At 32.4% G+C, this 14059-nt stretch overlaps 1 protein-coding gene across 1 annotated transcript; it reads left to right on the top strand.

Annotated features, from left to right (window-relative positions):
- Window positions 1–2624: 2624 nt before the first annotated feature.
- On the top strand, window positions 2625–10502 carry LOC132746364 (uncharacterized). The gene is made up of 7 exons (XM_060735485.1): window positions 2625–2886; window positions 4033–4302; window positions 4677–5230; window positions 5747–5920; window positions 8782–8886; window positions 9186–9225; window positions 9961–10502. The coding sequence occupies exons 1-7, from the start codon at window positions 2667–2669 to the stop codon at window positions 10500–10502; spliced, it is 1905 nt and encodes a 634-aa protein (XP_060591468.1). The 5' UTR covers window positions 2625–2666.
- Window positions 10503–14059: the final 3557 nt, after the last annotated feature.

Here is a 14059-nt window from a genome sequence, read left to right on the forward strand (position 1 = left end):
GAGGAATTTTAATGTTACTTTATAGAATTGTTCACCACCATGAGACGTAGTGACCTGCACATATACCAAGTCTCTAGGTCAAAGGTGAAGGTCACAGTTAGAGCTCATAGAAAAACGCTTGTCTGGAGCAAAACTTCTACATGCATAGAGGGATTTCAATATAATTTGGCACAAATGTTCATCATTGTGAGGCTGAGTGCCTTGCATAAAATTCAGGTCCCTGCGACCAAGGTCAAGGTCACACATCTTGTGCATATCTTCCCTACTGATTTGTTTTAAGGTTCATTTAACAACAGAGTGCCAAGAATAAAAACTTGCTTGCTAGATAACACTTATCCATAATGCCCCCATCACCATCTAAAGCTTTAGTAAACGGGCGTATTTTGTGACTATGGCACCTTTGTTACTTTTTATTTAGGAATTTTTAGCATTAGTTCTTAACCAGGGCATTATTTACAACCTCAAATGTAAATACAGTGAGCGTATTGTGAAACATACATTGTATTTATCATGTAAGCACATTTTAAACAACTCTACAACAATGACATCAATCAGTGCACGACAAAGTCTGTGTTGCGGAGGTGCAAATATCTTGACAAACAATGTATAAAATTGTATCAGAAATAACGACATTACAACCGTAATGGAACACTTCTTTTTATTTGACATCAATTAATTGACAAATAGAAACTGGTACAAATTTTAAGTTTGTTTACATCTAAAAAAAAATACTCTCCATTTCTATTGGTAATTCCATAAGGAGCAGGCATCAACGGGCTTGTAACCATAGAATACGCCTTTGCAGCATAGAGATATGTTTCACCAGCTGTAATTATTCCCTGCGGTCTGGAGACCGCAGGGTATTGGTACGCGTTTAACTTTTGAGGCATGGAGGAGCACGTGACATGTTTTCGGTACATGGAGGAGCATGTGATCTGTAAACCGTACATGATTGGTTAATTGACCTTTTCAAAAACCTGGCTAAATACCGTTTGCCGGTACGTTACGTTTTTTCCTCTAGGGAATTAGTCAGAATTACACTTATTAAGAACAAAAAAACTATTACGTGATATTTCTAATTTTCTATCATTATTTTACCGTTTAAGGTGGAAAACTTAAATGATGTGTTTGAAAATTATTAATTTTTCTTTAACATGTTTAATATGTATCTCAAATTTTACATACAATAAATTGTTTATACTGAAAATCTACAAAATTAAAATATTCGTAGTGGCATCTGCCATAATAAATATAGATATTTTCTGCGTAAACTTGTACGTGTGTTTACTTTATTTATTTATTTTAATTGCTCGGAATTATTCATAAGATAGAAGGCCTATTTAATCATTTTCTTTAAAAGAAATAATTATTTTATGTTCGACCTTCTCCGGTCATCAACGGTCACCATTTTCCAAAGACCTTCTTCTATATTGATCGATTATTGTCAACTATATTCCTGATACAAACGTTTATTTATCCCCCCCCCCCCCCCAAAAAAAAACAATGTTGAAAATAGTTAAATGAAATATCTTTATATCATTACAAATGTTCCCCGCAGGAAACCAATTTTACTTGTACAATGCTTTCGAAAGTCCAGATTCATCGCAGAAGAGGAAGCCATGGGCGATGATGACGACATGCTCTTCGCAAAATTGCCGGAATTAACAAACACAGTCACTTCAATGAATGATACTCTTCCTGCTGAGGAAAAAAAATGTTATTATCACAGAGGTGTTAGATAGATGTCAATCATGTACAGACAAGAGCAATTTAGATGATCTGCAGATAGTTTCAAAAAACAGAAGCGTTTGATTATTTGATAAGATTGTATACTTCTAGTCTAATGCACATGAAAAAGAACCAGTTTTTAAACGTTTATTGGATATTGAATTTTACTTGAAAACTTGTAAACATTCGCAAACTAAGATAAGCCACTTCTTCAAAGCAAAATAACGCTTTATTGTCAATAAACAACTATATTGTATGTATCGTATTACTATTTATAGATATGTTTATAGATATAAATTGTATTTTAATTTTTTTTACCCAAATGAGTTATTTTCTTTATCAAATGCTCTCCAAAATGGAGGAAATTGGCAAATAATCTGTTCGCTATAAAAACTTCTAAAACCAAGAACTAGTTCGCTATACGCTTGTTTTACGCTTACAGGGAAGTTAACATTGCACAAACGGTTCAATACTTTTCTCAAAGTCTTGCTCCTATTTTGCTTTTAAATAAGGTATTGTTTACAAGTAATACATTATTTTTAGGTGGTATGACAAAGTTAAGGGATTTTAAGCTTTTTTTATTTTCTGTCAGGGGTATTTTGAGAATGATTAACAGTGTGCAATTATCATTACTAGTGAGTTATATCTTTTTCATCATCTGCCACCTTTGCAATTTTTTCGTTGTCATAATTCCAAAGGAAATTCAAAGTTTGTTGTGGGCAAAGAAAATTACTGATAGCAAGTGAAATATGTTTGTTAAATGGATGCATACAGCTCCGACTTCTTCCGTCCGTTATTTAATCTGGAGACTTTCTTCGCAAGTTATTTTCTGCGGAATATTGCTTTTTATAAACAATTAAATTTCATTACTTATTATAATGTTAATTACAGAAAACCAAGTATTTATAAAGGAGCTTCAAGATAGAAATGTCTACATTATGGATTCGGCTGTTCTTACATGTAAACTCAAAATTCCCGCGCATAAAAATGTCATTTGGTTGAAAGATTCCAAGCCGGTCGACACAACAGATAATTTGATGTTATTTAGCAACAACTGTACAAACTGGTTAGCGATTGAACACACGACAATGGATGATACGGGCCGATATGCGTGTCAATGTGGCAGTATCTCAACGTCAGCCGAACTTACTGTTATAGGTAAAGTTTTAGAAATAATTCATGTAATGATATATGTATCTGCGTACAAAATAAGAAAGAAAAAACTGAATAACCTTACAACATTTCAAACCTTTTCCATCTTCGAAAATTTTAAGTTTAAAATTACCCAGTTTCTGTTATCATTATCCTTATTATACACACGGAAGACATTCGATGTAAAATTTTATGCCTTTCGTGAGTCCGCCCGTAAACAAAATTGTGCCAACCTGTATCATTTTAAATGAAAGAAGGAACTGTAAATTATACAAAGTTGAATCCCTTAAGAAAATCCAAAAAAGCAACAATTAAAATGTAAAAATCTCAGTTTGAATGAGCCTGTTCAATGTCGGTACTTTTAAGTTACAGCCGTTCACGCCCTCTATTCGCAGAAATGCAGAAATGTAAACAATTATGAGACGTTGCTCAGAGCAATTGTTAGCATCGTTGCCAATAACACAAAAACGTAGTATTGTACTTGCGTGCAACATGACATTATGGTATTGTTCGAAATGTAAATGAAATATAATCCTATATATATATATATATATATATATATATGTGTGTGTGTATATATATATATATATGTCCATCCCTAGATAAATATGGTAAAGCACATATTATTTTCAAGCTGCGAATGTTCAGAACTTGCCCTTTATCTTGAAGACCAATTAAACGTTAAATTTGAAGCATATACCAAGGGTAAAATTATGTTCGCAACTTTGAATGACTCAAATACATATGTTTTCTGGCGATTATTGCCCCCAACCAACCTTGTGGTTGTTTTGTTATTACTGTGAGCATTTGGACTACAATAAATTTGAGATGGCACATCTAATTAGCTTTATTATGAATTACATTTGAAACGGTTTCTGTTACCATATAAAATTTAATGATTACAAATACGATAATAAATTTCACTTTCATCAATTGTCATTTTATTTATTGTCTCGTCATCATTTTACTTGATTTGAAAAAACGCTGAATCTGGATGATAACAAATAATTGTGCTTTCAATAAGAAAAATGATTAAATTATCAAACTGAATATAAAATTGTTTACAACGTTGATCTGTGTATGATATTGGAACCAATTTGAAAACAAATTTATAATAGTTTTCTCTAAAGTTTGTCTTCCATTTTACAACAGATGAAAAGTTGATTGTTGTCGTTGATTTGCCCATCAAATTAGAAGTTGTAGAGAGAAAAAACATTAAAATGGAGTGTAAAGTGAACTTGCTTACTGGCAAACCTGTTTGGCGACACAATGAGAAAGTATTACATTCGTCCGATAAATACAGTATACTGCAAAATGGAAAACTACACACTCTAACGGTAACTGACGCAACATTTCAAGATGAGGGTGATTACACAGCTGACTTCGGAAAAGTATATACCAAAACTACAGTTCATGTTCAAGGTCATTTTAATATCAATAAACATACATGAGTGTTTTGTAAAAATAGAATGAAATAAAAATATCTTTGGTTTAAATAATATATATCATTTCAATCAAATATATATATATTTATTTATTTAAGACTATCTGCAAATATGGTTGAAAGCAATGGTTAATTATTTTTATTTTCATATGGTGATCCTTATTAGTTCATATATTCATCAAGTCTTTTTCATTACCTTGTGTCTTATAACAAAGGTACTTTGTAACTCAATTTTGTTTTATTTCATTTAGGAAAAAACGACTGTGAATGTATAGAGATTAGACGATGATACATATTTCTTATTATCCTATCATGTTATTGTAGATAAACTCTTTATTCTAAAACATTTTAGGTAATACAGATCTATTACACAAAAAACAATTAATAGGCGTTTTGTACAGAAATTGGGTAAGAGGGGCTCTAGCACTGAAGTATCTCAAAATAGGTTTAGAGGCATTTTCCGACAATGCTATAAGGAGTCATTCCTTTGATATTATGGCAACACTTGGGTACAAATGCAATACTTGTACAGAGGAAAGTCTTATTCCTCACATAGAAAAACAATGTCCACGCCAAAAGAAAAGACAATGCCTTTGTTCAAAGAATAAGAAACAAAAATCGAGGCAGGTGTGTCCGAATGGAGGATTTTGTGGCAAAGTTTATGATCGAATTGTTTTAGATCATCGTTTCCAAGATCCATTATTGGCGAATACGGATATTCAGAAGTGGAGCAGTGATCCATGGAGTCTTGCTACATGCTTTATAAATACGTCTGGCTACATAGGCAAACAGTCGGCTAAAGAGGTTGACTGTATTGGTTTACTAAGTTTGTGTATAAACAACATTTTTATAGAACAGATGCTTGGAGAAGTTTCCATAAATGGCACGTCAGATGCGTTTTCTATGGTAAATAGACCGAATGAAGAAATAATAAAATAAGTAAAAGTGTTTATTTATCTTTTTAAAGTAAATTGAAAAAAAAGAAATTTGCTAATGTACAACAATTTATATTTTTAAGTAAACAAGGGGCTGAAGTTTGGAAATATTATGTTAACTTAATAAGTTGCATTCTTTTAAACACAGATTTTGTCCACAGAACGGAACATGAATCAAATAACATTGTCTTTTTTAATTTATTGATCTACATTTGTACTAAAATATAGATCAATGGCCATAATATCTCTTAATCTTGTAGAAAAGTTCCAACAGTGCAAATAAGACAATAAAACGAATTCACCCTTTTTTCGTAACATATAATTTAATTCAATAACACATTTGGATTAGCCTCATTGAGGATATGTTTAAATCATGTATCCGCTTAATAAACACAAAGCTGTGGATAGCTTTAGTTATAATTAGAATAAACAGTATTTAAAGAAACGTAGCAAATGACAGTAAACGTAAAACTTGTTATTGTTATAGGCACGTGATGCACGAAATGATATTCTTCACAACCCAAATTATGAGTTGTCCGAAGATCAACTTTACAAGTATGTTAAGCTGTTCAAGGAGGTACTGGAAATAAAGAACAGACATGGAAATACACCTTTGAAAGAGGAACCTGGCGTTGAAGATGCATTATATTTACTGGATAAGGTAAGTTGATATGTTATAGTTAAAAAAAAGAGTTCTATAGAGATGAATTTTATTTATATCGTGTTCTTCACAGATTAATGTATACACGTTGTTTGTTTTGTTTGTGTATTTGTTATGATTAAATCTATTAGGTTTTTTATCGTGAGCTTAAAAACAATTCTATTTCATACAGAATTTATACAAACGCTTTTTTTTTCCTTTTTTTTGAGTTTATATGGCTTTTCGTAATATATACCGACCAAAACAAAATTCCCTTTATTTAAGTGCAGATATACACAAATGAGAAAATCAGGATTATAGTAGATTTATATGTATTGAAAGAGTATTTGATTGCATTTTTTTTTGGTAAAAAAAATTATTGCTAAGGGTTTACTAAAAATAATGAAATCATGCTATTAAGAATGCAGAAGGGGTCGCCCACCAAAATCCATAATTAATATTGAATATTACCACCTATAGCATGATGAAGGACTGCCTGCCATCGTTGATACATAGAACAAATCAGTGTATTGATTTTGTCTTGTGGAATGTTGTTCGATTCCTGAACTAAGGCTTGTCTTAGCTGAATAACGTTTGACGCTGAAATAGGCCGTCTAACACGATGGTCCAAATTATCACAAAGGTTTTTAGTGGGATTAAGATCAGGGCATTTGACAGGCAAGCAATTAATAAATGCAATGTTATTCGCCCTGAGGACATTCACAGTAGTTTGCTGTATGGCTTCTGGCATTATTTAAAAGAGTGTGATATAAATTGGCATTATTTAGAAAAAGGGTAACATGCCTGGCAAGAATTCCATCTCTGTAGCGTTTGGCATTCAAATTATGTGCAAAAGTCATGTACAATAACTGCAAAGACCAAGACAGAGCCCAAACCCCTTAAACGACCTCGTTTAAGTATGCGGCAGTCGACAAAACGTTCATTTCCCCAACGGTATACCCGAACTTACCATCAGCGCGATGGATGGAAAAAGAACGCTACTCCATTGTTGTTTAAGCAGCGTTGGAGTGTACGTGCCCAAATAATACGATTTACGCGGTAACGTCGCTTCAAAACGCAACCAATATATATTCGACGTTCATGTAGCCCACCCTCGAGCACTGCGCACAGTTTGGGCAGGTTTCGATTTTTATGTGTACCAGGGGTGTTCATAGCAGAAGCTGTGACAGTTAAGAAGCGATTGCACAGGTGGTCATTCTGTATATAGCGGTCTTTGGAACGCGTCGTGACGTGTGTATGTCTAATACATAGTCAATCTTCAGAACGCCCTGTTGTTTCAAAACATTACCTTAGGTGTGGACTAGCATGAATAGAACATCCAAAATTCATAGCAAAGGCATTCCTCGCCATACCAGCATCAAGCATGCCAATGACACTTTTCGTAACTTTTAGAAATATACAGTACGCATATCAAAAATAAAAAAAAAATATAAAAAAATATAAAATTCTAACGTCTTTCTCTGATTGACATGAACGTCTACATAATTACATTACACGGTAAATAAAATATACACGATTTTTTCGGGTCCATGCTTGCAATTGAAAATCACTTTCAGTGGGTTTCTGGTGCAAAACGAGTTGAAATCGAGATAAAATTTGTTTTATCGGAAACTTAATCGTTCGCCTAATTATATGTTGCTCATTTGACATTTTGATTTTTCAAATAACATTATATCTCCACTTAAACCCAGGGGAAGTTTCCTTTTCGTTCAGTATATGAGATACGGCTTGTGAAAAAAAGGTAGACAAATAAATATGAGATGATGATGATAATGTTCAGTTTAAACAGAAATCCTTAATATATTTATTTGCTTGATGAAAAGTTAGCAATGTGTAAACACAAATTAAGCTTAAAAGATGATAATTATCGTTATTTCGAGATCTCTTTATCTATTTCCATCTACGCAGAAAGTAACTCATCGTCATGTTTTGCGGAATACTTTTCAGTTAAAGTAAAGTTCAACGCATTGCGTTTTGTTACTAAATAAATTCATAAGAATTTACAAGTTAAAATGGCGGAGACGAAGAGCGAAAACACCCTAATTAGCGAGTGCACGGGGCGAAGTAGTAGGCTCGTGGAAGCGCGTAGCGAGATTTAAGGAAAAAACGGCGGGGCGGGGAGCGAAAACATGCTAAATAGCGGGAGCGCGGGGCGAAGTTTAATAAATAAAACCTCATCCCCGCTAGTAAGCATGTTTTCGCCCGTGGCTCCGCATCACGAAAAGTCCAGAAATGGCGGGGGCGCAAAGCAAAAACACGCCAAGTAGCAAGGGCACCAATTAGCATCTTTTCGCTCTGCGCCGCCGACGTTTTAATATTTAAAAGTCGCTCCGCGCCCCTGTCGGGCGACGTTTTTTTAAATTTAAATTTCCCGCCCCGACCCCGCTTACTTTTTCAAAAAATGAGCCAAAACTGCACTTTGTTTAGGGTTAAAATAAAATGATCTAAAAAGGAAATTCTCACATTATGAACTTTTCGTTGGGCCCGGGCCAAAGAGGGGCCAAATTAAAAAATTAACTATTTTTAAAACTTTGGTTAACAGTTTTCTGTCAAATATGTTGAGTTTTGCGAATTTTTCCGCTTGAGCCCAGTCACGACCTTTAAAAAACGACCTTTTAAAACAATTGTAGAAATCAAAAGAGAATTCTCGCATGGTTTACTCTACATATTTGATAAAAATATAAAGACTGGTCAGATTTCAACGACTTCTTGATCTAAATTTAATGTTTCAATTATGACAGAGTCAATGGTAAAGGTTGCAAAAAAACAACATAAAACGACATGTTCAATTATTAAGACGGTTGTGCAAGATTGTAACTTGATCTTACTCTCTTTCTAGTTCTAACATAAATTTCTTACAGGTGAGACAAAATCAGATCGAAATAAACCTTGAACATGAGATAAAGCAGCTAAAAGAACATGGAATGCATTTATTAAATGAGACATGTCAGAAAGCAAAAGCACAGGCAAGTTTTCGAATAAATTCAATTGTATTTTTCAATTGCTACTTACGCCAATAATTGTAGATTTCTTTGAAAAGTTTTTGGGAAAACAATGTAATAAAATGTTTTCGTCTTTTTGTTTTATTTTTTGGTTCGTATGAAGCCCTTTGGTGTGGGGTGTAAAATAACTTTTTTTTAAGGCCCAATTTTTAACAGAAAAAAATAAAATTTGTTTCTGGCATTATCCTCCTTCTATGTGACCTGTGTGTTAATTTATATCAAGCGCATTCGAATAAACGTAAAATGTTGGGGTTTTTTTTCAGCATGAACTGAAACTTCAAAAGATAGAAAAACAGATAAAAGGTTTGTTTTGAAGAGTTTGTATCTAAATAAGTAGAGACAACTTATCGAGAATAAAATATGCTTGAAGTTTGCAAATGTAAACTTTGATTAACATAATCCTATCTTTTCAAAGCATAAATTTGAATTTACAAATAAGAATATATCAATTAAGTACAGTACTTAAATCGTGTAAAAATTTGTTTGTGAATTGTTTGGGCAATTGTGCGAGTATGTAGGCTGGGTCTATTTTCGGCTGACTTAAATTGTGAGAACATATATTAAAATTTTAAAACTTTTTAAAAGTATACTGTTTGTAAAGATAGATATTGATCAATTCTATATAAAATATTAATATGCATGAAAATTGTATATATCTATTCAATGTATTTGATCTGAATTCCGATCAATTTTCACTGACCTAATTTTCTCCACCATTTTTAATGCGATTTTTTTCATTACTACATACGACAATGCCAATTTCTTAGGTATAGGCATGTATTACCTTTTATGATCTATAACAATATATGTTGATTATTTATACTTTTACTATAATGCATTGTTTCGTAAAATGTATATAGCAAAGGTTCTTCTTAATTTTGTTCACATACAATACAATTTAAAGATTTAGAATAGTATAATTATGTAATAACATTAAAAAGTCTGTCATGATAACCAACCTTTAATGAATTAAGTAATACTTTGAAATATATCTATTACTTTGAATCTGTGTGTGCATGTGCTTTGTTTCATTTACAGAAGAACAAGCGGTATCTAATTCAAACCAGGGCTTGCAAAGACATAGTTCAACACCCGATTTTGCGGCAATGCATTTCAGTTCAACTTCTGTTGAGAATCAGGAACATGTAAAGTATTTAGAAGGACGTGTTAAAAATCTAGAAGAAGAATTGCATAAACTCAAAACTCTGCAAAGTGAACCATCAGAAATTCAAGCTGCGCCTAATGTTAACCATGAAACTCCAAGACAGCTTTCAATTTCTGACACAAATGTGTTGACTGAAGAACTAGGAGACAACATGAATGTTCAAAAATATTTTCCTGAACTTGCTAGATCTATTGACACATTGCCTCTCTGTGATCACTTATATTCTAAAGGTATCATTACATTAGGTCAAATGGATACAATTCAAGCTCTCGTGAGACGTAAAAATCAAAGTGCCGCCAACAATGAATTATTAAAGATCCTGAAAACAAGGAGTCCAGAAAAGCCTGTAATGATTGAAATATTGGATGCTACTCAGCAACAAAATTTGCTGAAATGGTTTTACCCCCGACCGTAATATCTTCATAATTATAAAATGTTTAAAATAGAACGTTACACACTGTACATATGCATGGAATTGAAATAAAAGTTGACTATTATTAGTTTGTTCTATTCTAAAAAGCGTTGAGAAAGATGTGTTTCATACCGTTAAACGTTGCTTTGCTGCTGCATCATTTTAACTATAATGCACACGTGCATATTCTTAATGAATGATTATGATGAATTAAACTCGACTGGAAGGTAACCAGATGGGTGTCGTTCGGATATAGATAATCTATAATTGGTCAGATTGCGTTTTTCCTAAATGCATGAGTTTTCTTTGTCAATGAAAAATACAATTTTATTCTAATTTGCATATTGCAAATTTGTTCTTTGTCTTTCTGTCTATCAAAGCAATTGGATCGAGGTGATGAACCCAGAGCAAGTGGAACTAGTAATTATATAACCCAATGCCATTATAAAATGTATGTTTATCTGAAATAATGATTAAAAAATTGATTGAATATAAGAGTTAATGTTTATTTGAAAAGTTAATCGGTATAATAACCAACTATTTAAAGTAAGCAAACGTACATATTAAACATAATAAGAAGATTATCAAAAGAATGCCATTCTGAAACCATTTTAATTATAATCTATACATCTAGACATGAAACTGATAGGTAAACTGAAACAAAAAAGGGGAAAATAGTTAAAATGATATCAAAGGGGCTAGTAATTAGTTTTACAGTCAAGAGCAATAACTCAAAAAAATTTAACATGTAAGTATTGCTTCGGTTACGTCCCCTGCCATTACATAATAGAAATAAATGTAACGAATGAATGTTGTGTAGTGTAAATCAAAATTGAGATTTTGCAAACTTAGATGTAATCAATTAAAACAAAACATCGGAAAACGCATACTTTTACAACTTTCTGTTGATTTAAGCTTAATATTTTAGTTTACTTAATAAATAAAGGTACAACTGATCTTATCAGGAAATAATCTAGTGATTATTAAGGACTACAAACAACTTAAATCAATAAACCAGCTTATTTTCGGAACGTTGATGGTTCTACTAAGATGCCCGCTTGTGCCTGAAATGAAACACGGAGGAACACTTGATAAAGTCCTACACCAGTAAAGCGCCGAATAACCTAAATATACTGTGTTCGTGCGACATACACCAACCTCCAAAAATTGTTAAGTTTATCTAATGATCTTATTCATAATTTTCAAAGCCATTTGAAATTTCATGACGCAATAAAATTGCATTGTCTCTAATAAGGTTAAAAACGTAAAAGATATTTATAGCAATGGGGTATTTTTTATCAAATTTGATATCCACAACGTGAACCAACAGAGAAACAATATGCCAATCGGTCTGATAAATGATTTTGTTACTTTTGATCACGATTAAAGTCTTTCATACGTTAAAGACAACGCGTCCCAATTTTTTTAAGAAAACTTTGTTCTAGATAGTACAATGCTGTCAAATTTACAGATTGTTGGATTTAATATACCATTCAACAATTACCATCAACAAAAAAGTACCTATAATTTTAATTGTTTAGACAAATGAATAAAATACGTAATTAAGTAAAATAGAAAATTTTGTTTTATCAGAGCAGCGTTTTTGTTGTTGTTGTTTTTTTTTCAATAATTTATATGCGTTTCTTGATAAACTTCGCTCTTAAAGAAGCACGCCTCCAGATTAATGCTAATTTTATGAAAATTTGAAAATGTATTTTCCAGTGTAAAAGTGTGAAGTTACCAAAAGAATGGAATTTACACATTATCAATGGCACTTAAAACCCAAGTAAATTACGATTCAGAGGTCAAATTGTGTAAAAAAAAGGCCTTTACTGCGATAGTCACGCAGAAGAAATATAGTGATAAATACTAAAAATCGGTCATTAATCGAATATATAACATGTTAATAATTACTACAATTTTGAATCTTTATACTTTTCCTACATCTTGGTATACATTTTTCTCATGTTTGATTTTATCGAAATATTTTGCTCATATTGATACACTTTGCTCATATTAAAAAGAGAGTTACTCTTAAGCAAATTTTGATAGTTATTAAACGCACAATTAAAGGTATATGGACGTTAACCATTAATAAAGACTTTGTGTAACCCTGTTTGTTAATTTTATATGATAGCTTTTCATACTACACTTGTCCATTGAATCGGAATTGGTAATAATCGTTTGTTGTTGTTTTTTTTTCATTTACCTCAAGCTCGAAATGGGTACATACGTTTACTGTGCAAAGTGAACTGCACAAACTACGAAAAAGGAAGTTTTAAACCAGATATAACATATATTACAATAAGAATAAATCATTACTGTAGTTTGTTCTATGACGCATTTATAAAGAACATTGAATAATCAGTTACAATTGCTAACAAACATATTAAGGCATTTTGGGTTTGCAATATACAGGAACAGTCATCAACCCACTAGACGAGAGAAAAAGCATAAACTTTACAAGCTTTCCTGTAAGAATTTGAAGATTTGGTAAACAGGTTAAAATGTCTAAACAAATAAAATTCAGTGGCGACTGAGAGAATAATATTGAATTATCAAATCATCAAACTGTCGCCACATGAATATCCGTTAATTCCGGTGGATTTGCATTGAGTGATATCACCTGGTGATAAGATTACATACAAAGTAGAAGGTAGCGGCCGCTGTGATGTTGGTTTGATAATGGGTAGTAAAGATCAATGTTACTTCAGTTACTCACACGAAATACGGGTTCGTCGAAAAACATGCCTTGGAAAAATTCATTTCTATGAAACTGGAAATCAGTTAATTATTCAGCATCTATTTTAAACGGTTAAACTGTTGTCTTTTTTTTCACCACAATGTTGGATCTTAACGTCTCATGATTCATTAGAAGTCGAATTTAAGATACATAATTAGGCTATCCAACTTATGTTTAGGACGCAAATTACACAAAACCTAACAAGTATGGATTTACGATATCAAGTTATTGGCAAGGTTATATCTAACAAAATTTTATGTCACATATCTTTTAAATAACCACCAACTCATAAAATACTTTCATAACTCTTTTTAAACAATTTAGGATACACATTTAGATTTAATATTTTTGTCAGGAAGAAAAAAAAAAACAATTACTAACGGAAAAGCTGACGAAAATTTAGATTGTCGCTTGCATCCAATACGGTCACCTGTGAGTTGAACTTATGTCACAAAGTAAAAAAAATGATAAACAAGATCGACAAGGAAAGGCGGCGTTCAATGAACGCAGCCCCCACCTGACCCAGTAACAAGCGTCAGTGGCAAGGAGCCCAGGAGGACCCCAAACAAAAATAGGACAGGGCATAAGGCAGAGCACGGGCAGACAAACCACTACATAAGAATAAATAATTAGTAACTGATAAGGAACTAAAAGAAAACAAATAAATGATTGAATATTGGGCCCATAAAGTCCAAAGGCACAGGGGGGAGGACATAAGAGCCGGGGAAGGGGGATAAATAAAATAAATAAAAACTAGGGGCAAAGGGGAAGATACTTACCGTAGAGACGAGAAATAACAGAGACATGAGGAAAAAAT

The sequence above is a fragment of the Ruditapes philippinarum genome, unplaced genomic scaffold (genome assembly GCF_026571515.1).
Source record: "Ruditapes philippinarum isolate M1 unplaced genomic scaffold, ASM2657151v2 ctg17468_1_1_1_1, whole genome shotgun sequence".
Lineage (NCBI taxonomy): Eukaryota > Metazoa > Mollusca > Bivalvia > Venerida > Veneridae > Ruditapes > Ruditapes philippinarum.